This window comes from Megachile rotundata, chromosome 15 (genome assembly GCF_050947335.1).
Source record: "Megachile rotundata isolate GNS110a chromosome 15, iyMegRotu1, whole genome shotgun sequence".
Lineage (NCBI taxonomy): Eukaryota > Metazoa > Arthropoda > Insecta > Hymenoptera > Megachilidae > Megachile > Megachile rotundata.
In genome coordinates, this window is record NC_134997.1 from 6,434,118 (window position 1) to 6,459,307 (window position 25,190).

The 25,190-nt window shown below is 32.1% G+C and overlaps 2 protein-coding genes across 5 annotated transcripts in view; one reads left to right on the plus strand and one right to left on the minus strand.

Moving 5' to 3' along the window:
- Nucleotides 1-25,190, minus strand: part of LOC100876585 (opioid-binding protein/cell adhesion molecule homolog) — a 657,546-nt gene that overhangs the window by 71,294 nt on the left and 561,062 nt on the right. The window lies entirely within an intron of this gene.
- LOC100876695 (ras-specific guanine nucleotide-releasing factor 1) overlaps nucleotides 1-25,190 on the plus strand; it is a 120,582-nt gene that overhangs the window by 68,307 nt on the left and 27,085 nt on the right. For all 4 annotated transcript variants that reach the window (XM_076540135.1, XM_076540132.1, XM_076540133.1 and 1 more), the window contains exons 5-11: nucleotides 7,622-7,728; nucleotides 11,458-11,605; nucleotides 12,884-13,191; nucleotides 19,182-19,411; nucleotides 20,657-20,853; nucleotides 22,430-22,555; nucleotides 23,715-23,817. In XM_076540135.1, the coding sequence (XP_076396250.1) occupies nucleotides 7,622-7,728; nucleotides 11,458-11,605; nucleotides 12,884-13,191; nucleotides 19,182-19,411; nucleotides 20,657-20,853; nucleotides 22,430-22,555; nucleotides 23,715-23,817 (1,219 nt within the window). The remainder of the gene's footprint in view (nucleotides 1-7,621; nucleotides 7,729-11,457; nucleotides 11,606-12,883; nucleotides 13,192-19,181; nucleotides 19,412-20,656; nucleotides 20,854-22,429; nucleotides 22,556-23,714; nucleotides 23,818-25,190) is intronic.

Sequence of the window (25,190 nt, forward strand, 5' to 3'; positions counted from 1 at the left end):
AGAAATCGACGTCTCGTTCTATCATGGACACTCTTAGTCTGTGGACTGGTCTAGCGACTTCTTATTCCGAGGACACGAAGATATTATTGATCTTTCTTTTTCTCTGATGATCCTTGCAAGGGTGGAATACCAACTGGTCGATTTCAATTTTAATGTCGAGTCTATGGTCACTTTTGTTTTACCAGAGATGGTTATGTGACGTGCAGAAGCATGTTTATTCTGGTTAATTAATTTTAATATCAAGTTTACGTGGTCACTTGTACTTATAATAGTAGGTTATCTCTAGAGAATGTTATGTGATGTGCAGAAGCATAATTGTTCTGTGTAAATGATTTTAGTATCAAGTCCTATCTATGTGGTCACTTGTATTTATAATAGTATAAGAGAAGGTTATGTGACCTGCAGAAGCATTTTTATTCTATTTAATTAATTTTAATATCAAGTTTATGTGGTCACTTGTACTTATAATAGTAGGTTATCTCTAGAGAAGATTATATGATGAGCAGAAGCATAATTGTTCTGTGTAAATAATTTTAGTATCAAGTCCTATCTATGTGGTCACTTATAATAGTACAAGAGAAGGTTATATGACGTGCAGAAGGATATTTATTCTGTGCAAATAGTTTTAATGTCAAGTCATGTCTGTGTGGCTAATTGTACTTATATTACTAGGGAAGGTTATTTGATCTGCAAAAGTATATTTATTTATACAAAATAAATATTTAGAGTGTTTTCAGTTTATACATAGGTTGTCTTCAAAACGGTACAAAACAGGCTAAATTCACGTGAAAAAATGAAGCAAAATTTTGTCATATGCCTTCATTTTTTAAACATATTCAATTAGAAGTACTTTTAAAAAATTTGTTCACATAAAATGCTACAACTTCTCATTACTTTGAGACTTAATAAGTGTTATTAAACAAATAATACTAACTTTTTAACTAACTTGGAGTACTAAGCAGTTATATACTAAGTAAGATATTATTTATATGTAGTGATTCAGTTATATTCGAGTGAATTCTAACCTATAAAGTTTATAGCTGAATAAGGTGGTCAAACATGCTCTCCCGTCAAATGAAACACGCAATTCGATGGCATATATAAAATGTCAATTTTTAACCCCTTATTTGACCTAAGAAATTTTTACACTATACAATAATATCTGACTTTAATTATTTATATTTAAAAAATTCTCGAGTAACCTGATAGCTCAAATAATTACATTCTAAGAACTCAAGACGTTTTTATCTTCTATTTCAGAGGATTTATGCCAAATTACTATTTTCCATAAAGTCTTCCATAAAGTTTGAACGAAAATGGTCAAACGTGATTTTTTATATTTACCGAAGATCTACGTCACGGGAGAGATGCCCACCTATTCTTTCAATTTGAATTACGACGTTTACAGAATCATTACAGTTGGAGGTTTCTTCTAAAAACTTGTTAATATATTTACATAGGATTTTTCCACAAAATAACTATTATAAAGATGTAGGTTTTCCGTAAAGTAACCATTATAAAGATGACACAGTTCTCCGCCGTGTCAACTGTACTCTTTCGTTTTGCGAAAACGCATTGCGACCTGCAAAATTTTATTCGTATTCTGCGCTCCTCAAGAGAAGTCGCAGAAAGCAGTACTCTAAGTTCCTATTCTCTCTTGCATTTTCAAATAAATTGTTAATCTTTCTTTTCCCTCTTTACCCTCACATCCTACACTTATCATTAATTTTTCTGCGTTTCCCTCTGAAAGAAAGTAGTATTTGATTTCCTGTGAAAGAAAGTAGTAAATAGATTTCCTCAAACAAACCAATCTATTCCACAAGATGTAAAATCAACACAGAAGTCGTCGCTAATGACCTCGCTGCGATCGTAAATTTGGATGCAATGTAAAACACTGACATAAAAAAAGAAAGTATCCTAAATATGTTACAAACTATACTATCGTCCTTAAAAGTACTAATGTAAAACTCGAAGCGATCCAATTGGGGTGGTTCTCTTGTTAGCGCTCGTAGACGGTTGTTTTGCTATAAAAGGGGGTAAGCGTGAACGGGGAAACTGCGCGTCGCTTTCGTGGGATAAGCTCCCACGAGTACCTTATTTTTAGCTCGAAACAGAATCGATTTATCCCTTCTGATGGTATGCTGGCTAGCACGGTGTGCCGCTGCGGCATCTGAAACAGCTGCTGCACAGGGAGAAATGGAAAATAGAGGGAAAGAGATAAGCGCGGAAGATGAGATGAGAGCTGCATGAAAAAGAACCGCCACGGTAAAGAAACGAAATGAACGCAGACAAGAACGAATGGAATGAGGTGTTTTATGAGGTTGACGAGAAAATCTCGGTTCACGAACGCGGAATTTCGTTGAGAGTCTCCGATATTTCACGATCCGTTCAAATTTCGATGGAGATATAAGGTCCGATTAAAATAATTAGGGGACATTTTTATAACTAAATGGTACATTATAATATTATACGGGGTGGCTCACCACACTTTGCCATCTAGATTTGTGTCATTATTATTAATCATAGCAAACAATGTTTTAAGTGAAGTTAGATGATTTTGAGAGGGGCATATGCTGTATATCAAAATATCCTTGGTAAATAAAAGAATTGTAGCAATCATATGTTTTAATTTATCAACTCAGTTGAAACTTTAAAATTTGGAAATTTGTTTTGTTTAACAAATTTAATTTTAAATTGTTAACATTATCTCTAGAGATTACATGCGAACACAAGTTTGTACAACACTTTTCTTTGAAAGATAGCAATTGTTTATTTAATAGTAACGTGATGAATTAACAACAGGAACAAGGTTTCGTAATGCAGGTACTCTATTTTAATTTGTAAGATTTCATCATTAATGTATTAGAAAAATTAGATAAATAAGGTTATGTTCAAAGTATCGAAAAATGGAAACTTGAGAAATATTTAATTAAAAAAGAGAACCTTAATGTTAGACTTAAAATCGAATACTTTGCAATTAATAAATAACCTCTCAAGAATAAATTGTGTAAGATTGACGTATTAACAGTATACCAATCAGCGATAATTTTCAGTCGAAAAGTCAGATGAATAAAGAGAAAAGGGATGAAATTGTAGAAACGAGAAATCGAAATAGATCATATGGTTTCTAGGAAATGTTCGGGGAAGCTTTGTAATGTTTGGCTACATTTCGGGTATTATATCAAGCTTGGTATTGTAACAGCAACAGGCGGACAAAAGCTATGCGATTACCTGAACATGCGTCGACAATAAATACCGGTGACCCTGTTTCGCGACCATATAATAGACGCGAATCGGATTAACGACCGCAGAATCGAAACGCATCGTGCCATCCATAGCTGCAATACATCCGCCATTGAGTGTTAAATGGCGACGTGTCCGAAGATACCCGTGGAATGGAAATTGAAACAGATAAATATGGAGATATAGCTGATAGGTATATAGGACAGACACTGAACATGAAGAATTGTTGATGGGTTATATAAATAAGAAGTGGAGATTTGTTAGATTATTTTTAGGTGATATATTATAGTTTGGACAATGTCAAGGTTAGGTCACGTGTTGTGAAAATACTTTTGATATGCAATTAATTTTGAAATATTTCATGGGGTCTACAATCAAAATTGAGGGCATCCTTTCAGTAAAATTATGGTTAAACTACTAAATTAATTTTGATTAAATTACGGATCTATTAATTGTGATTAAATTATTGGGCCACTAAGTTTTCAATTATGATTAGATTATTGGGCTACTGAATATTCAACCATGATTAAATTACTGAAGTACCAAATTTTCAATTATGATTAGATTACTGAACTACTAGATTTGCTATTGTGATTAAATTATTAAAAATAGTAAATCTTCAATTGTGATTAAATTACTAAAATTATTAAATCTTCAATTATGATTAAATTACTTAAAGTACTAAATCTTCAATTATGATTAAGTCACTAAAAATAATAGATCTTTAATTATGTTTAAATTACTAAAATTACTAAATCTTCACTCATGATTTAATTACTTCAAAAACTAAATCTTCAATTAAATCTTCACTCGTGATTAAATTACTAAAACTACTAAATCTTCAATTAAATCTTCAATCATGATTAAATTACTAACTCTACTAAATTTTCACTCATGATTGGATTACTAAAACTACTAAATCTTAACTCATGATTGAGTTACTAAAACTACTAAATCTTTATTTACGATTACATTACTAAAATTACTAAATCTTCACGCACAATTAAATTACTAAAACTAGTAAATTTCCATTCGAGATTAAATTACGAAAACTATTAAATTTTCATTCGAGATTAAATTACTGAAACTACTAAATCTTCACTCACAATTAAATTACTAAAACTATTAAATTTTCATTCGAGATTAAATTTTGAAAATTTTGAAAATCCTGAAAATTCTAAAAATTCTAAAAATTCTAAAAATTCTAAGAATTCTAAAAATTCTGAAAATGACTAAAATGACTAAAATTACTTAAACTACGAAAATTATCGAAACTACTAAAATTACTGAAATTACTGAAATTAGTAAAACCACTAAAATCAATAAAATTACAAAAATTACAAAAATTACAAAAATTACAAAAATTACAAAAATTACAAAAATTACAAAATTTACAATAATTGCAAAAATTACAAAACTTACAATAATTACAAAAATTACAAAAATTACGAAAATTACAAAAATTACAAAAATTATTAAAATTACTGAAATTACTAGAATTACTAAATAATCACTCATTATGAACTTACCAAATTACTACATCATTAATTCTGATTAACTACCTAAATAATGATCAAACTACCCAAAATATTCGCAGCAGAGCAAAGTTTTTCGTGACAGATCGATAAATTAACGACAGCTACCTCAGCAATGGCAGCGTGAACGTATAGCATAGTAAATTCTTTTCATTGTACTTCGAATGCTTTGACGTCGAACAAAAGAGAAGAAATGGTGCTCGGGGATCATGGTTGAAGAAATTTTGTTTGAAACGTCAACATACAACAAGAAAGTTGGCTGTATACTGGGAAAAAGTGAGCTGCACAGAATGTTCTTTCATTTTTCCTGTTTATATATAGAAAGTTTACGAAGCGTAAGGTCAAAGGTAGATCGTGAAACCATCGATTGCACCGTTTCAATCTATCATGTGTATCGGCAACAACAGATGGGAAATAGATTTCTCAACTATCAGATAATCGTTCTAACGGAATAATTTTATGTGCAAAGTTTTTCAACGAGAAGCATTCATTATGTTATTGCGATATGGGAGCTTGTTAGGTTAGGTTACATATTAACTTTGACTGCCACATTAAAACAATTTTCAATTGCATCCAGTAGTGTTTTCAGTTTTTCAAATATTTTCGCAATATCTTGTTACATTTATTTTCCATAGATCCATGTAATTAATGTGTGAAAATTCGATTAGGAAAGTGAATCAATTTTTAACAACATACATGTTAAATCAGTACAGATACTTAAGTGTCATTCATATATGGGTGGCAGTCGACGTGTTAAATTTTTTTTAGGTTACATTTGAAGGAACGAAGTCTAACAGAATATCAGAAAATGTTAGTCATTTGAGACTTCAGTGGAATAACTACGGAAATATCTTGTCGATATTCTTAATATAAAATGGCTGCTTGCAGTACACATAGCTTATTCTTAAGTAGGTAACTGTGAAATCATTTGATGATAGAAAAATGTAAAATTTTATAAATGGTATATTAATTTGAATTGTAAGGTTGTAGAACTTATTTAAAAAAATTTGAAGTTCTTTTAGAGGAGAATTTACACTTGAAGTATGATTTATAGCTAAAGTTTGATGAAAGTGGCTGTGCAATTTTATTGATATTCTTCATATAAAACTGATGGCTACCATTTTATTAGTACAGTAAACAGTGCTCAATTTCTAAAACAATATATAGGTGTAGTTTGTATCATTTAAGGACATAAAAATGTTGTAAAATGTCACAAATAGTATATTAATGTTTAGAACTATAAACATTTAGAATTTTATGATTTTAAAGATTTAAAACATTCGGGCTGCAAGTTTGTTTCTGTGTAAATTTCCAGATTTGAAAATTCTAAAATCTGGAAATGGGAAAATTCTAAATTTAGAAGTTTAAAGGTAGAAAAGGTATAAAATTAGAACCTTCAGAAATTGAAAAATTTAATATTAAGATATTAAAAAAAATGGCCAATCGAAAGAATAGGAAAGTTTAAATATTGATCAATTATGGTTGAATACTTAAACAGTTGAAAAACTGAACAATGAAATAATTGAATAACTTAGTAATTGAGTAGTTGAATACTTAGAAACTTGAATAAATAAATAATTGAACAATTCAAAAATTAAACGAGCGGACAACTGAATAATTCAACAATTCAACAATTGAGCAATTAAACAATTGAACAATTGAACAATGGAACAATGGAACAATTGAACAATCGAATAATTGAACAATTGACCAATTTAAAAATTAAATAGTGAAGCATTTCGACAATTGAAAAATTGAAAAATTGAAAGATTGAGAAATTGAAAGATTGAGAAATTAAAAGACTGAGAAATTGAAAGACTGAGGAATTGAAAGATTGAGGAATTGAGAAATTGAGAAATTGAAAAATTGAAAAATTGAAAAATTGAGAAATTGAGAAATTGAGAAATTGAAAAATTGAGAAATTGAGAAATTGAAAAGTTGAGAAATTGAAAGATTGAAAAATCGAAAAATTGAAAAATTGGGAATTTAAAAAATTGAGAAATTGAAAAATTGAAAAATGGAGAAATTGAAAGATTGAGAAATTGGAAGATTGAGAAATTGAAAGACTGAACAATTGAAAGATTGTGAAATTGAAGGACTGAGAAATTGAAAGACTGAGGAATTGAAAGATTGAGAAATTGAGAAATTGAAAAATTGAGAAATTGAGAAATTGAGAAATTGAGAAATTGAGAAATTGAGAAATTGAGAAATTGAGAAATTGAGAAATTGAAAAATTGAAAAATTGAAAAATTGAAAAATTGAAAAATTGAAAAATTGAAAAATTGAAAAATTGAAAAAATAAGAATTGAAAAATGAAAATATTGAGAATTGGAAATTTGAAAATTTCAAAAAACCGAAAATCTTAGAATAAAAAAATTGAAATATTGAAGAATTTCAAAATTGAAAAATTGAGAAATTAACAGTCGACAAAATTGGCGATTGAATAGTTGATATTTAATAACTTGGAAACTTGAAAATTAAAACAGTTGAATCATTAAACGACTGAAAAAGTTAGAAATTTAATAACAAGCTATCGAGTAAATTTATAATATCATCCCCAAATAAAAATTAAATTAAAAAAAATTTCAAATAAAAATGAGCTTTGAATTTCTTAAAATTGTCAGTACTTTCCCTAGATCTTTCAAAAAATCACTGCAAAGAATCCTTAATCAGTAAACATGCTTACACACGTGCGTTGTTTCTGTAAAACCATGATGACCCATTTCCCTCGGATTTTGTACTTAAATTTTTCGCCCGAATTTTGCGATAATGGTATGTTGTTGAAAGAATTTCTGAAAAATCCTGAATACCGATACGCTAATTGAAGTTCTCGTATGTTTCAGCACTGTTTCGCAATATCGTACAGGAGAGAAAATCAACGGCAGTACGAGCTAAAAGCAGCCACGGAGTCTGACTGCAAAACGTGGATCGATGCTATACGCGATGCCAGGTAACTATTCCGTGTGCAAATCAGAGTTCAGAATTGATATAACCGACGTGGAATGGATTTGCTTTTCGCGAGGGAAACGCGTGTGGAACGAGGAACGAACGGTTTCTAACAATGAAAAAAGTTAATTACACGAAGAGACCGTAGCTCGGTGCAAAGCCTTATTAAGTCTTTATCAGTGGTGTGTGCATCAACCGCAGGAAATTATTTCCCTCGGAACGAAGAAATAGCATGATATTGTTCATTCTGATATTAATTACCTGCGGTCTCTGTGACGTTATGTGTGCACAGCGTTCGTGAAGATTAGCGCTTTCCTTTAGAATATTGCATTCGATGTTGTCTTTCCACGCGTTTGGGAATTTCAAGAAAATTGTTTTTTGCGTATTTATCAATTTTTAGGGTTTCTATATTCTCAGGTTTTGGAATTTGCGAAATTTCAAGTTCTCAAACTGAACAATTTAACTCCTTCGTTTCTGAATGTTTGAAGTTTAGAATTTTAGTAAACTGGAAATATAGTTATTATTATTTTCATTCATTTAGAAATTTCTACAATTTTTAATTACTGCATTTAGATATTTGAAAATATCTGTAATTATATATCATCAAATTTGGAATTTATGGATCAGTATATTATGTATTTTCAAATTTTTATAATTTAGAATTGTTACATTTCCATATTTTCAAATTTTCAATTTTCCAATTATATATTTTAGCATTTTCAAAGTTTATTAATATATCAATCCGTGAATTTATCAATCTAGGAATCTATCAATCTATGAATCTAGCAATCAATTACTCTATCAATCTATCAATCTATCTTTGTATCATTTCATCAATTCATCAATTTAGCAATTCACAAATTCACCAATTCACCAATTCACCGATTCATCAATTCACCGATTCACCAATTCACCAACTCACCAAATCACCAATTCACCAATTCACCAATTCATCAACTCATCAACTCATCAACTCATCAACTCACCAATTCACCAATTCATCAATTCATTAATTCATCGATTCATCGATTCATCGATTCATCGATTCATCGATTCATCGATTCATCAATTCAACAATTCATCAATTCATCAGTACATCAATTGATCAATTCATCAATTCATCAATTGATCAATTGATCAATTCATCAATTCATCAATTCATCAATTCATCAATTCATCAATTCATCAATTCATCAATTCATCAATTCATCAATTCATCAATTGATCAATTGATCAATTGATCAATTCATCAATTCATCAATTCATCAATTCATCAATTCATCAATTCATCAATTCATCAATTCATCAATTCATCAATTCATCAATTCATCAATTCATCAATTCATCAATTCATCAATTCATCAATTCATCAATTCATCAATTCATCAATTCATCAATTCATCAATTCATCAATTCATCAATTCATCAATTCATCAATTCATCAATTCATCGATTCATCAATTCATCAGTACATCGATTCATCAATTCATCAATTTATCGATTCATCAATTCATCGATTCATCGATTCATCAATTCATCAGTACATCAATTCATAAATTCATCAATTCATCAGCTTAATAAAACATCCATTAATTAATTCATCAATCCACCAATTCGTCAATTCACCAATTCATTAATTCATTGATTTACGTTTTCGCCAATTTACCAATTCAGCAATTCACTAGTTCATTAATTCATCTATTCATTAATTGATCTTCATTCATTGATTTTCATTTTTTCAATTAATTCAATTTTTCAGCATTTGTATTTGTCCAATTTTTCAATTAAGCAATTTTCCAAATACCAAAATCTAATTGTTTACCTATTTACAAATGTACAATTGCAAAGATATACAGACGTGCAAAATTTCTTAAATACTCAAACACGTAAACACATATTTCAATATAAAGATTGAAAACCTTGTTAATTTGCAGTTTGCAAGTATAAAAATTTATAGACTCACAATTCACTCGTACGACAATGATTTATGACCGTGTAAAAATTAATTTCCAGATTCATATCGGGTGTTCTCTCCCTATTCAGTGAAGGATGACCTATCGCTGTCCATTCTTAAAATTCTGAACAATCTTTTTCCATCATCCGGCGTATCTCGACAGTATTAAATCTTGAACCGATATAAACACGATTTCTGCTCGCATTTTATGCGCCTTTCCGTAACATTAAAATCAGAGAAGCGTGACAGGAGTCGGTTCTTTTACTTCTCTGAAAGAAAAAGCAAACACTTGATGAACAACGTGCGATACGGTTGACGCACGCAGAGTGCAGAGTGTAAAGGCAACCGGGATCGTTTGACACACCTGGAGGCATTTACTAGGACGATCACGTTTGTCAGACAGGCAAAACCATTAAGGCACTAACGCGAAAAAAGGGGAATTTATCCCCTTACACAACGCACGGTGTACAAATAATTCAGAAAATAACCTTCCTCGTTTGTCAAAGTACGCACATAAGACTGTCGTGTGGACTTGTATATTTCTACATTGTTGCTTTTCCACATTTTTCTAGCTCACTCGATCCTTAATATTTTTAAAATTAAATAATAATATTGGATTTAGAGGAATATTATAAAAATGTGTGTGGTAATGTAAGTATTATTATGTAGTTGTTTGTTAATATTGTTATTGTTGTTGTGGTGAAGCAGAAGAATCTACTAAAACAAAAAGTAAACAAAAGTCAGGAAGGGGATCTCACCACATTCGCCGCAGCCAGACAACTTCTTGCCTTTATTATTATATAGAGATTGATGAATTGATGAATTGATGAATTGATGAATTGATGAATTGACGAATTGATGAATTGATGAATTGATGAATTGATGAATTGATGAATTTATGTACTGATGAATTGATGAATTGATGTACTGATGAATTGATGAATTGATGAATTGATGAGTTGATGTACTGATGAATTGTTGAATTGATGAATTGATGAATTGATGAATTGATGAATTGATGTATTAATGAATTGTTGAATTGGTGAATTGATGAATTGATACATATGTAAGATAAGAGTTTGATGTACTAATAGTTCAATATATTGATAAGTCGGTAGACTGATAAATTGATCGATTCATGGATCGATAGATTTGTGATTTGTGACTTGAAAATTCGCAAATGTAGCAATCTATAAATTTAGAATTTGATAATTTGCAAAAGTGAAAATTTGGAAATGCGTAAATATTGCAATTTAAAAATAATTTTGGAGAAATCTTTCAGTTTGGACAGTTTGATATTTCAGAAATTCTATTTTGTAATTTAAGTTTGAAAATATCACTTCGTTCCAACTGCATACAATTTATCATAAATTTAAAAATAATTTATTAAAAACCACTCGGTCTGAACAATTTGATTTTTCAAAAACTCTGTTTAGAATTAAAGAAATTTTTCACAAAAAATATCACTAACTCTATGCAATTTATTAAGAGTCACAATGTGAACAATTCGCCGTCTCCGAATTTCTGTTCAGTAATTTAACAAATTTCCATCAAAGTATCATCGTACTTCAATAGCAGTTCCTTGCAATTTCCAAGACGATTTTCCACCGTTTGTAAATTTAAAACGGTATTTACGCGAATTTGACCGAATTCCGAGTACGATAAGCATGTTTGCACTGAAACGGCAAGAGGAAGCGATATTGCAACGCGTTTCGATCCAATTAAAAGGCAAACAGGAACAGATATTTGTCTCACCGCTATCTTGCTTACTGATTACAGTTTCAACAAATTGCTGTTGCAAAAGGAAGAGCTCGAGCAGAAGCACTTGCACCTGTTGCAGATCGTGGAGAGCGAGAAGACGGCTAAGTGGCAATACACACAGCAATGCGAGGAGCTTGCTTCGGAAATAAAGAAGCTTCGGGCAGAAGTGAGTTCAAAATGGCTCCGCACTTTGTTGATCTAACGAAACTGCGGTAGAACTTCAATTATTCCTACTAATGGAAAAATGATGTACAGGTAGTCTCGAGTACCTTTATTGCCCAGTTGTACAGGCCGTGGCGCGTTTAGGTTAAACATTGAAGTTATTTTTACACCCTCGTACTTCCTTAACTGTGAATTTCTAAATGTTCGTATTTTCAAGATTCTGAAGTCACGGACTTTTAGGATTATTAACTTTTCTATTTAAATTTTCGAGCGTTTATGTTTTCCATTTTTCAAGTTTTCAATTTTTCGATACTTCAGTTATTTAACTTTTCGATTTTTCAGTTCTATGAATTTTCAATTCTTGGATTCTTGGATTTTTGGAGTTTTGGATTTTCGGATTTTTAGATTTTTGCAGTTTTGAATTTTTTGATTTTTCGATTTTTCGATTTTTCGATTTTTCGATTTTCCGATTAATCGATTGTTCGATTAGTCAGTCGCTCGATTAGTCAATAATTCAGTTAGTCGGTCGTTCGATAATTCGATTATTCGATTAGTCGATCGTTCGATTAGTCGATCGTTCGATAAGTCGATAGTTCGATAAGTCGATTATTCGATAAGTCGATTATTCGATAAGTCGATTATTCCATTAGTAGATCGTTCAATAATTCGATTGTTAGATTAGTCAATACTTCGATAAGTCGACTATTCGATAAGTCGATTATTCGATTAGTCGATCGTTCGATAAGTCGATTGTTTTATTGTTCGATTGTTCACTCAGTCAATCGTTCGATTATTCTACTAGTCGATCAGTCATTTACTAATTTAGTCGATCGTTCGTCTTTTCGTCTATTTATTAGTCGACTGATCGATTGCTCTACTATTCAATTGATCAATTATTCTATTTTTCGATTGTTTAACTAGTCGATTAATCATTCGATTATTCCATTATTTAATTAGTCGATTGATCAATTCTTCAATTGTCCGATTAGTCGATTGTTCAATCGTCCAATTATTCGATTGATTGATGGATCGTTCGATAGTTCGATACTTTCATTAATCAACATTTCTAAATTCACATATTTTAAAACTTTCAAATAACACGAAACAAACGCGTTCACATCATCCAAATCGAGAAACCGACTCTAAAATAAACGCCTCCGGAAATCCAATTCAGTAGAGGTTAGGTTAGATTACATCAGGAGAAATTACTGATAACCGCGCAGTAAAGCAGTTATAACGTACTCGAGTCTGTTTGAAATCCGGAATTTGGATGCTGTTACAGTTGTGCGCCCTGAAGAAAGAACTGAGGCCAGTAGCGGCACCGTACGCAACGAGACCGGGTGTTCAAAGGACCATGTCCCAGGGCACCGGAAGTTTGCACATCACAGGTTCTCCGTTCGGTATGGACGGGCACGGTACAGGAGTTTCCGGATTTGGGCTACGAGATGTCAGCGAGGGCTCCATTGAAATGCAGAAAATTAAGAAAGTTCAGAGCTTCTTCAGGGGCTGGCTGTGCCGTAGGCGTTGGAAACAAATTGTGGAACAGTATATCAAAAGCCCTCACGCGGAGAGCATGCGGAAACGGAACAGGTAAACTAATATATTACTATCATTTATTTCTAACATTTAGAATGATGTTGAATGACGTTGTTAAATGACAATAGTAAGATTGTATGAGTAGGGATTTTGCAGATTTTGTGGGGTATGCATTTTAGTATGTAGGGATTTCAAGATTTAGGGATTTCAGGATATAGGAACTTCGATATCTAGGGATTTTATGAAATAGGGATTGCTATCTAGAGATTTTGAGATTTTGGGATATAGGGACATAGAGATTTTGGAATTTCGAGATTTTCGAGATTTTGGGATAATTGTAGGGATTTTTCAATTTAGGGATTCTGGGATCTAGGAATTCTGGAACCTAGGAATGTTGGAATCTAGGGATTTTGGTTAGGTAGTTGGGATCTAGGGATTTTAGTATCTGAGGATTTTGGTATCTGGGGATTCTGGGATCTGGGGATATCGGGTTCTGTGGATTTCGGGATCTGGGTATTTTAGGATCTGGGGATTGTGGGTTCTGGGGATTTTGGGATCTTGGGATTTTGGGATCTAGGGATATCGGGTTCTGTGGATTTCGGGATCTAGGGATTTTAGGATCTGGGGATTTTGGGATCTGGGGATTTTGGGATCTGGGGATTTTGGGATCTGGGGATTTTGGGATCTGGGGATTTTGGGATCTGGGGATTTTGGAATCTGGAGATTTTGGGATCTGGGGATTTTGAGATCTGGGGATTTTGGGATCTGGGGATTGTGGTATATAGAGGGATTTTGGTTGGGTTTTTGGAATCTAGGGATTTTGAGATCTAGGGATTTTTAAGATATTAGTATTCTGGTCTATAAAAATTTTGGGATATAGAAATTTCAGGATATGAAGGTTTTTGCACATAGCGGTTTTTGAAAATAGTGATATAAGGATATGGATTTCAATATAATAGAAATTTTGAGTCATGTGGATTTCATTTGGAATTTGGAAATATAGAGATATGAGGAGATATAGAAATCTAGATATCTAAAAATATAGTAATCTGAGAATTTAGGAAATTATAGATATAGGAATGTATTTAAATATATTGGAATATAGTCATTTAGAGATTTAGGAATTTAAGGATATAAGGATCTAGGGATCTATTTATACATGTAATCTCTATTATACAATATTTACGGTCTCCACATAATGCGCACACGTTTCATTTTATAATATATATTATAATCATATTATAATTGTCTGATAATATATACTATAAAATCGATTTCACAGAAATTTGTCTGGCATTTAATTACCGGATGGACGTTCATGACACAAATTTTCCGCGATCAAATTATTATACTTCATTTCTGGAATTGCACAAATTTCTTGGCGTGGCAGCGATCGTTACGAGTTTCGAGTTTTGTATTTAACGAAATGAACTTTTAATTCGAAGAAAACGACACGTACAAAGTATGGCCGAACTCGTTGCACCCGCAGGGCTGTTGCAACCACAATATTGTTACATCCCATTATATTCCCACGGAAGTATCGCGAAATGGTTGAAAGCAAAGTTTACCGTGTTAAATATGCACAACCGTCGGGAATACTGTTTGCCTGCTAGCGTTTTGCATCTTGCGTTATAGAACGTGCGTTTGGTCAACCATAGACTTCAAAATTACAAAGGTACAGTTATCGCGGAGAATGAGTAATTACTTTTCCTCTGGAGGAATATGTTAGATAATAGTCTTTATAATAATCTGCGATGCGTATTCTTTCACGGTTCTGGGTTAAAATGCCTTGCCGTCTCTCAAGGTCCACTTAACGAAGGCACAAAACGGGGACCTACGGAGCGGGGGAGAGGAGGGAGAAAGGTCAACTGTGTCAACTATCCTTCTGATCAATTTTCGGTTCAGCAAGGAACTCAGTCGTCAGACTGGTCATGGCACCATTAGGGGGCGACAATGGGGACCGAGCGGGATCGGCAGGAGAGAGGAAGGAGAAACTACATCGTTCGGGGAAATAGAGACTGAAGTAAAAGGTTAGGGGCCATATTAGTTAAACATAGAGACGCGAAATAGTTGCGTAAAGTTACAGGAAATTTGGGAGGGGGGTTAGGCTAACATACACGCGATATCGAGCATTAGCGATTTAGTAGGTGTGATGTGGTGGGGAGAGGTCGCAGTTTTAGGACCGTATGTTCCGACGCGGTGGAAGGCGGAAGCGGGTGGCGTTACAGGATGAAGCTGGAAGATGGAGCGCTCGCGCAATGACTTCCCCAAGGAACTTGACGAAACCACCTGGGCCAAGAGCCACCGCGTAAGGGCATCCTCTCTCTGCATGCAGAGCACACGCGGAAGACGGGGTTCAGTCTCTTTTTCAACGAATGCAAGCGATGGCCTAGTGCGAGTGGAACATATCCAACGACGATGAAGCTCGTCGGGTTACCGCCACCTCACGCCTCCTTGGGGGCGAGGGCGGGAGACAGTTTTAGCGAGTACGCGTGGAAACCGTCCCCACTGGGGGGGGGGGGGGGGGGGGGGCGTAAGCGAGAATCTCATACTACCTGGGCTATCTTCCCAAGTGTTCATAAAGGATTTCTGTCTTCCTCAATCAAAAAAAAAATCCTTTTAACGAAGGATGCAATATCCTCCCCACTCTGTGACCAGATCCTACTAGAATACCCTAATCTCTGTGCACGTGCCACGCAGCACCATAACGTCGGGTCATCGGCCACGAGGCACGACACCTTCGGTGATCCTCAAAGGAAAAGGCATTAACTTCTAACGATAACATTCGCGACTATTAGAATTCGTCGCGGTCCTTAGCTATCGGTTACCATTGATCGTTAGCTCGATGACGGACATAAGTTTATATTATTGTCATCCTAAGACCCCTAAGAACCGGGTCAAAATCCGGGATACGATGACCCTGATACGTGTGCCACCTTTGCACACGGCTTGACGCTAACAAATATTAAAAAGTTTCTACGTTTTCCGAGGAAAATACCATGGTTTTGAACATCAAAGGGAAATACGCGAAGATTACATGTTTCACAGAAAATTTTCATTTCTTTGTTACTTATGGGGAGGGAGAGAGGGGAATCGTTACAAAAAAATTGCTTTTGATTCACTAATTTATTAAAAATTTAACGTAGAAATAACGGTATCGTATTTAATGAAATTTATAAAATAATTTAGCCGTAATATTTTCAAAAGTAATTAACATCACGGTTTTTAATATCTGGGTTGTATCTCATGTTTTTTTTCTTATGAATAATTATGTCGAAATGTAATTATCAGACGTAGAAATGAATTATCTCTGACTTAACTAACTTTGTGTGGCTGAAGTTATATAATGCAATATAACGCAAGGGCTAACAGTAGTTGCGAAAGTTGCAATATTGTTGCAGTGTAGTGATTTTATGTATAGTAATTTTACGTTTGTCAGTACAGCGCGTTGCAATTTTAATTGTGCTAATTCTACGCTTGATAACATAACGTGCGGCGATATAACGCGAGACAATTCCTCAAATAGTAATTTCATGTATGGCAACACAACGAGTAATAATATAACGTGTAAGGATTCTACGATATAGATTCTGAAATATTCATACTTGGTAATACAACATGTGGCGATATAACGCGAGAGAGTTTTACCATATTATAATTCCACGTATGACAACATAACGCGTAGTAATTTCATGCTTAACAATATAGCGCATGATAGTTCTACACATAACAATTTTACTTACAGCAATTTATCGAATGGCGATATAGCGCGAGATAAGTCTGGACATTATTTTTACACTTAAGAATACGATAACGAGTATTTTTACACTTGACAATATAACACATGACGATATAGTACATGACAGTTCTACACATAGCAATTTTATTCTCGACAATTTAACGAGTGGCGATATAACGCGAAGTAAGTTTAGGAATAGTATTTTCATGCTTGTGAATATAACACGTGGCGATATAGTACATAACAATTCCATACGTAGTAATTTTATTTTTGGCAATTTAACGAATGGCAATATAGCACGAGATAAGTCTAGACAGTATTTTTACACTTAAGAATACGATAACGAGTATTTTTATACTTGACAATATAACACATGACAATATAGTACATGACAGTTCTACACATAGCAATTTTATTCTTGACAATTTAACGAGTGGCGATATAACGCGAAGTAAATTTAGGAATAGTATTTTCATGCTTGTGAATATAACACGTGGCGATATAGTACATGACAATTCCATACGTAGTAATTTTATTTTTGGCAATTTAACGAATGGCAATATAGCGCGAGATAAGTTTAGGCACAGTATTTTCACGTTTGATAATACAACGTGTTGCAATATAGAGTATAATAGCTCCGCAAGCAGGAATTTTACATATGGTAATTAATGAATGGCGATATAATGCGAGATAAATCCAGGCATCGTTATTTCTACACTTGACAATTCAAATCATGACAATATAGTGTATAACAGTTTCACAAGTAGCAATTTTATTTATGGCAATTTAACAAGTGGCGATATAACGCGAAATCACTTCAGATATAGTATTTTCACGCTTGTCAATATAACTCTACCGGTATAGCGCATAACAGTTCAACACAGAGATATTTTACTTGTGACAATTTAACGAGTGGCAATATAACGCGAGATAAGTCCAAACATAGTATTTCCTTGCTTGGAACCACACCGTGTTGTGATATAGCACGTTGCAGTTCCACGCATAGTAATTTTATTCGTGATAGCTTAACAAATGGCGATATAACGCGCAATAAGTCCAGGCATAATATTTCCATACTTGGCAATAACGCATTATTAACAAATGGCGATATAACGCGCAATAAGTCAAGGCACAGTATTTCCACGCTTCACAATAACGCATTTTATCTTAAATACTACATTTTCCGCAATGAAATAATTAATGCATTTATTTTGCGTAAATCATTATTATACAACAGCGAATAATTTCATCCATAACTGAATGTATACCAAAAGACCTGTTGGCCATTTTCATGTTTGTAATAAGCGAAAATCGGAAGCGAATACCTTCGCATGTTCCTTTGTCAGACATATTGGGAATGATGATTCTGGTGAGCGGAAATTCATTAGCTGTGAATGAGAGATCGATTCGCTAATTACACTGTCTTCGGTGGGAAGATCCGTTAATTATCTCGGCAACCTAATTAAAGCCAAAGCGAAATTAATATGCTTGTCGCGGAGGTTAAATTGCCATGATAAAAGCGACGGACATGTTTTATAATTAAAATCGGTCCATTCTGTCCGTACTTATTCTTTTCACTGTTTTTTAATATGGAAACTGTTCCTCCTCTGCAAATGTGACGATACTTTGGCACGCTGATATACAAAAAGAGTCTACTACTAAAATATTTCGCGAAATGAGGAAAATCAGTGAAAATTGAAATGTCAGAGGGTAAAAGCGCTCGGAATTTGCATTGTTAATGCAAATAATGCTTTTCATTTTTTCATTAATAATAAGATTATTTTTTCGCACGGAAAGAAAAAGCTCTTCTAACTAAATAGATTTCGTAATGACATGTTAATTCGAGCTGCATTAATGTCGTTGAAGGATTAATTTTTGTGTAGGAATATTATTGAAATATTATTTTTATACTTATTTAGAAATTAAGTTAATTTTTATCTAAAAATCTAAACATCCAAAAAATAAAAAAATTAAAAATCTAGAAATCAAAAACCTAAAAATCTAAGAATCTAAAAATCTAAGAGTCTAAAAATCTAAGAGTCTAAATATCTAAAAATCTAAGAATTTAAAGATCTAAAAATCTAAAAATCTAAAAATCTAAAAATCTAAAAATCTAAAAATCTAAAAATCTAAAAATCTAAAAATCTAAAAATCTAAAAATGTATAAATTTAATGCAATTTTATAACAATTTAAAAACGTAACTAATTGTACGATAACCCACGTGCACAAAATAATTTTCAAATATATTCTAACGATTACAATATCTAAGAAAGAAAAAGAAAAGGAATTTTCTTGAAATTACAGCTTAGTATTTCAAATGGTGGAAGCTGAAGAGGAGTACACGGAACAAATGGAAATCTTAGTAAGCTGTTTCTTGAGGCCTTTCAAGATGGCTGCCAGTTCAAAGAAACCCCCTTGTAGTCACGAGGACGTGAATAGCATATTCTTAAATAGCGAAACCGTGTTGTTTCTCCATCAAATCTTCCTGAAAGGTCTTACTTCGCGTATGGAAAGCTGGCCCACTTTAGTTTTAGGTACGTTTTTAATTATTCATTCTTCAAACTATTTTAATTATAATTCTATACATATGAGCTTATTTTGAAGGTGGCCTATTTGTCATTTATTTGTTGTGACCCATTTCTTAGTTATTTGTCGTTAACTATAGTAACAAGTTCATAGTAACTATAATAACTGTAGTAATAAGTTCATAGTAACTACAGAAACTATAGTAACAGTTAAGCTGCCGCTAGATATAATTCACGTTTACCGCAGCTCACGACCGAATTAACGCTGAGCGTCACAAATTGTTTCTAATGAAAAACCGAGAAAAAAAATAACAGAACTTGTTTTAATAGCAGAACAAATTCGTTTTGACGCTGCAAGATTTATACGAAAGTTTATTTTCAAAGTGGTACATTTATCAGCTTAACTGTGGTAATTGATGTTAACTGTCACTTTGCGGTTAAGTATACATTTGGACATATTTTTCGCAGTTAATAGATGAAAAATTGACTGAAAGTGGCCTAAGTCCGATTGATAATGTCAGAAACCGCGGATTTTCAAATGTCCGCGGTGATGATGGTAATTACAATTATTAGTTAGTTGATATAATAATTAATTAGTATTAATACGATATACACCGAGGCACCATGACTTCAAATCCCTTCCGCATACACGAAATGTAGACGAGCAGTAGTCATGTAATTTATATAGTTAGATTTCCTGAATCGCATAAATGTTTTTCAAGTGTTGTAATGAAATATAAAAGAAATTGAATATTGTTTTTTCAAGTCGAAGCTTTTTAAATTATATCGAATATGGGCTGTTTCTTTGATGACAAATGTTAATTTTGAAGGTGGCTTAAGTCCATTCTTGGTGAGGAGACATTCTCTTAATAATTGCTATTATTTTAATAGGAATTGTAAATTTAACTCTTAGATACACTTTAGGAGGATACATTGGTAATCTACTTTGAATTTCGTTGAAACACAAACTCTTAAATTTTTCAACTTAAAGAAAGATGGACTTACGCTGCTTTCAAAATAAAAATATTAAAATGTTATTGCTAATCATTATATATTATTACTAATATTACTCAAACATTTTTCTCTAATCCAAAACAATTTACAATAATATATATTTATAAAAATATAATATTATTCCTTTAAATAATTTTTCAGCTATATAATTTAATAATTGTCTTCAAATGATTTTTATATTAAAGTTTGTTAGAACGAAATAATTGTTAAAGTTAATGGTATATATTTTTGTTCTTGTAGGTGATTTATTTGACATGTTATTACCAATGTTGTCAATTTATCAAGAGTACGTGAGGAATCATCATTATAGTCTTCAGGTGTTAACCGAATGCAAGCAATCATCACCCTCGTTTGCTGCATTGCTCACTCGATTGGAGAACAAGAATGCTTGTGGAGGTCGTTCTCTAGAGACTTTCCTAACATATCCTATGCATCAGGTACGTTAATTACTAGTTCCATGTAAATTACTTTCTAATCGATAATTAATTCCTAATCGATAATCACATACGTTTGCGGTTTCAATATTCCTTCGACAATTTCGTACAATGTTTTATGGGTAAGATAATTTGGTAAAACGTTCATAAATATCAAAGTTTTGAGGATTTAAAACTGAAGATTTCAAAATTACAAGGATTCAATATTCGAGAAAAAGATTTTAAGATATTCAAGTTGCAATATAGTTTTTGAATTGTAATATTCGAAAGATTTAATTATGGCACTAAAATATTTCGAAATTCTAAAGTTTTATAATTATAAAATTTCAAACTTTCCAAATTTCTAAATTTCTAAAATTCCAAAATTCTCCAAATTCTCCAAATTCCAAATTCCCCAAATTCTAAATTCCTCAAATTCTAAATTCCTCAAATTCCAAATTCCCCAAATTCCAAATTCCCCAAATTCCAAATTCCCCAAATTCCAAATTCCCAAAATTCCAAATTCTCTAAATTCTAAATTTCTCAAATTCCAAAATCCCCAAATTCCAAATTCCCCAAATTCCAAATTCCCCAAATTCTAAATTCCTCAAATTCCAAATTCCCCAAATTCCAAATTCCCCAAATTCCAAATTCCCCAAATTCCAAATTCCCCAAATTCCAAATTCCCCAAATTCCAAATTCCCCAAATTCCAAATTCCCCAAATTCCAAATTCCCCAAATTCCAAATTCCCCAAATTCCAAATTCCCCAAATTCCAAATTCCCCAAATTCCAAATTCCCCAAATTCCAAATTCCCCAAATTCCAAATTCCCCAAATTCCAAATTCTCTAAATTCTAAATTTCTCAAATTCCAAAATCCCCAAATTCCAAATTCCCCAAATTCTAAATTCTTCCAATTCCAAATTCTCTAAATTCTAAATTTCTCAAATTCCAAATTCCCCAAATTTCAAAATCCCCAAATTCCAAATTCCTCAAATTCCAAAATCCCCAAATTCCAAATTCTCCAAATTCCAAATTCTCCAAATTCTAAATTTCCAAAATTCCAAAATTCCAAAATTTCAAAATCCCCAAATTCCAAAATCCCCAAATTCCAAATTCTCCAAATTCTAAATTTCCAAAATTCCAAAATTCCAGAATTCCAGTATTCTAAAATTCTATAATTTCCAAAGTTCCAAAGTTCCAAAGTTCCAAAGTTCCAAAGTTCCAAAGTTCCAAATTTCCAAAGTTCCAAATTTCCAAAATTCCAAATTTCCAAATTTCCAAAATTTCCAAATTCCAAATTCCAAATTTCCAAATTTCTAAAATTCCAAAACCCTAAAATTGTAAAATTGTTCGTCCCACTTTCAAAAACTCCAATTTCTCACTATCCACTTTTGCATAGTACACGCTTGAAGAAAAACAGTAACTGTTATTCTTAAAACATCGTATAATATTAAATAAAAACAATCATTTTACGACATCAAAGAGACCCCACTATGCAGACGTGCAGATGTTTTTAAATTAAAATACAATATGTCATTCTCATAACTCCCACAGATAAATAATAACAAACAATTGCATAGAATTAATTAATTTTTCAGATTCCGAGGTACATTATTACACTGCACGAGCTGTTGGCGCACACTCCATACGACCATGTTGAAAGAAAAAGTTTGCAAAATGCGAGGCAACAACTGGAGGATTTATCGAGACAAATGCATGATGAGGTATTTAACTACTACTATGTATTATTATTTAATTTCTAATCATTTTTAAATTCGTCATTATTTAATTTGTAATCATTTTTAAATTCATCATTATTTAATAATTTTCATTAGTTTCATTAGGTCAAGAATATAAATTTGTAAAATTGCAAACTGACATCTAAATTTAGGGGTGATTTTTTTACCTTTCATTTATTATTTTTACAGACTATTATTTTTATTGAAATTCACCGCTATATTTAGGGGTAAATTTTTATCCCTATTTATTATTTTTAAAGATTTTTGCAGATATACATGTGTCAAAGTTCAGTTTAACAAATAATTTTTAGCTAACAATGTTTACAATAATATTTTGTTATATTTTTATTATTTATTGCAGAGGAATTTTTCTGCAATTTTAATTCTATATTTTTGCAATAGAATTTGTAAAATTTTATAAAATGTAGAGGAAGATTGTATAGGGTGAATTTAGATGTCCAATTAATAATTTTCTTGTATCACAATCATCTATTATTGATTTCTATAGTAATGCATTGGGTTGGTCAAAAAGTTGTATCATTTTTGAAGGAAATTCTCAAAATTTAACATATGAAACTTTACTATATAAATATTAGTTATTTTTGTAATGTATAAAGAATTATTATTGATCAAAATTTTGAACCATAGGTATTTTTAATTATGCTTGCTCTTGCAATACATTCGTTTATTACTTGAAATATTTCTGAAGCACATACTGACAAAAATCTGAAAGCAATTATTGCAATTTTTCAATAAACTAAACTCAACTTTTTCAAACATTTTTAAAAAATATTCCAGTTTCCCTGAAAAGCCATATACAAATTTTATTTCATACATTTCACTTATTTTTCCATGATTCATCTTGGTTCGTTCGTTGATTCATCTTTCGGAGGTACCCTTTCGAAAACGCCCTGTATTTTTAATAAACTCCCGCAAAGTTATTTGTATATCTCAAAATATCAAGGTTTGTTAAAAAATAAAGAACGACAAATAATCATTCACTGACAAAAATGATATTAATTTTTTAACCAATCCATGTACAAACAGTTATAAAATGTGCTATATTACACGTAGTGTTATATTATAATCGAGTTATATAGTAACTCCATTATAAAATATGTATTAACTAAGTTATTCGTTTCAGGTCAGCGAGACGGAGAATTTACGAAAAAACCTGGCCGTGGAGCGAATGATCGTGGAGGGTTGCGACATTTTACTCGATGTTAATCAAGTATTCGTGCGACAGGGTGAGCGATCTTATTATCTTGCCTGGTGCATTCAACATTTATGTCTGATGAGTTTCGCGAACGATTAAGGGAATTTATCGATAAAGTTCCGACCTAGTTAGTGAATAATCGCGTAGAAGGAATCGGGGAAGTTTCAACAAATGGCCGAAGTAAACAAAGTTTCGAACTAACACGGGATTTTCGGGTTTATGCGCAAGCGTTCGCGACATTTACAAATCTCTGCTCTTTTCCGAAGCTATACCTCCGCAATGCAGATCACGTTTTATATTTAAGCCGAGATTTGTAGAGTAAATTTGAGGGCAAAATTTTGCCGATACTTCTGGGAAAAGTATGTTAAAATAGTTTACCGATTGTTGCAACAGCTTTTATTTTATTTTTAATAATTGGATGCTGGAGGTAATTTTAAGTACAAAGAGAATATTGAGTAAAAAATTAATTGGAGTATCTATTGAATTTTTGGTAATTTTACAAATATTCGAGTTTATTATTTAGACATGAGAAATTAGGGTTGTTTAACTAAATAATGAACAATGTTTAATTTGGATGAAAATTTATTAACACTTTGCACTGCTATGTCGAGTGTGGTCCGACATTACATTTAATCTGAATAATTGAGATAATAATTATATTATATATTATATGAATAATAGATAATAATTCAAATTACCAATCATAATGAATCAATACTCTAGAGACAAGGTCGTACAAAAAATATTCTGCAAGTATGAAAACATCTTCAAACCTTAGCTTGAATCCAATTTCAATTGTTGCATTTCCTCGGGAACCTGTTAATCATTTCTATTGTATATTAATCCTAGTGTGGTAAAATTATAAATTCTGGTCCTTAGATAATCCAGATAAAGTTCATAAATAAAGGAACATCTAGGTTTTCCAGTTAGAATAATCTTAGAAAACAGAGGAATCTAGCTGTAGACTCAAACATATTTGGTAGACTCAAAAGTTCTCAGACAATCCAGATAAAGTTCATAAATAAAGGAACATCTAGGTTCTTTAGTTAGAATAATCTTAGAAAACAGAGGAATCTAGTTGTAGACTCAGACATATTTGGTAGACTCAAAAGTTCTCAGATAATCCAGATAAAGTTCATAAATAAAGGAATATCTAAGTTTTCCAGTTAGAACAATCTTAGAAAACAGAGGAATCTAGCTATAGACACAGACATCCTTGTTAGACCCAATAGTGCTTAGATAATCCAAATACAGATCTTGTGTAAAGAAATATCTAGGTTCTTCAATCAGAATAATTCGAATAAAACAGTGAAAAGTAGCCATAAATATTTTTGGTAGACTAAACAGTTTGAACGTCTCACCCTTGCTCGACTGTCACGTGACTGTCAACGGGTTAAATCATTC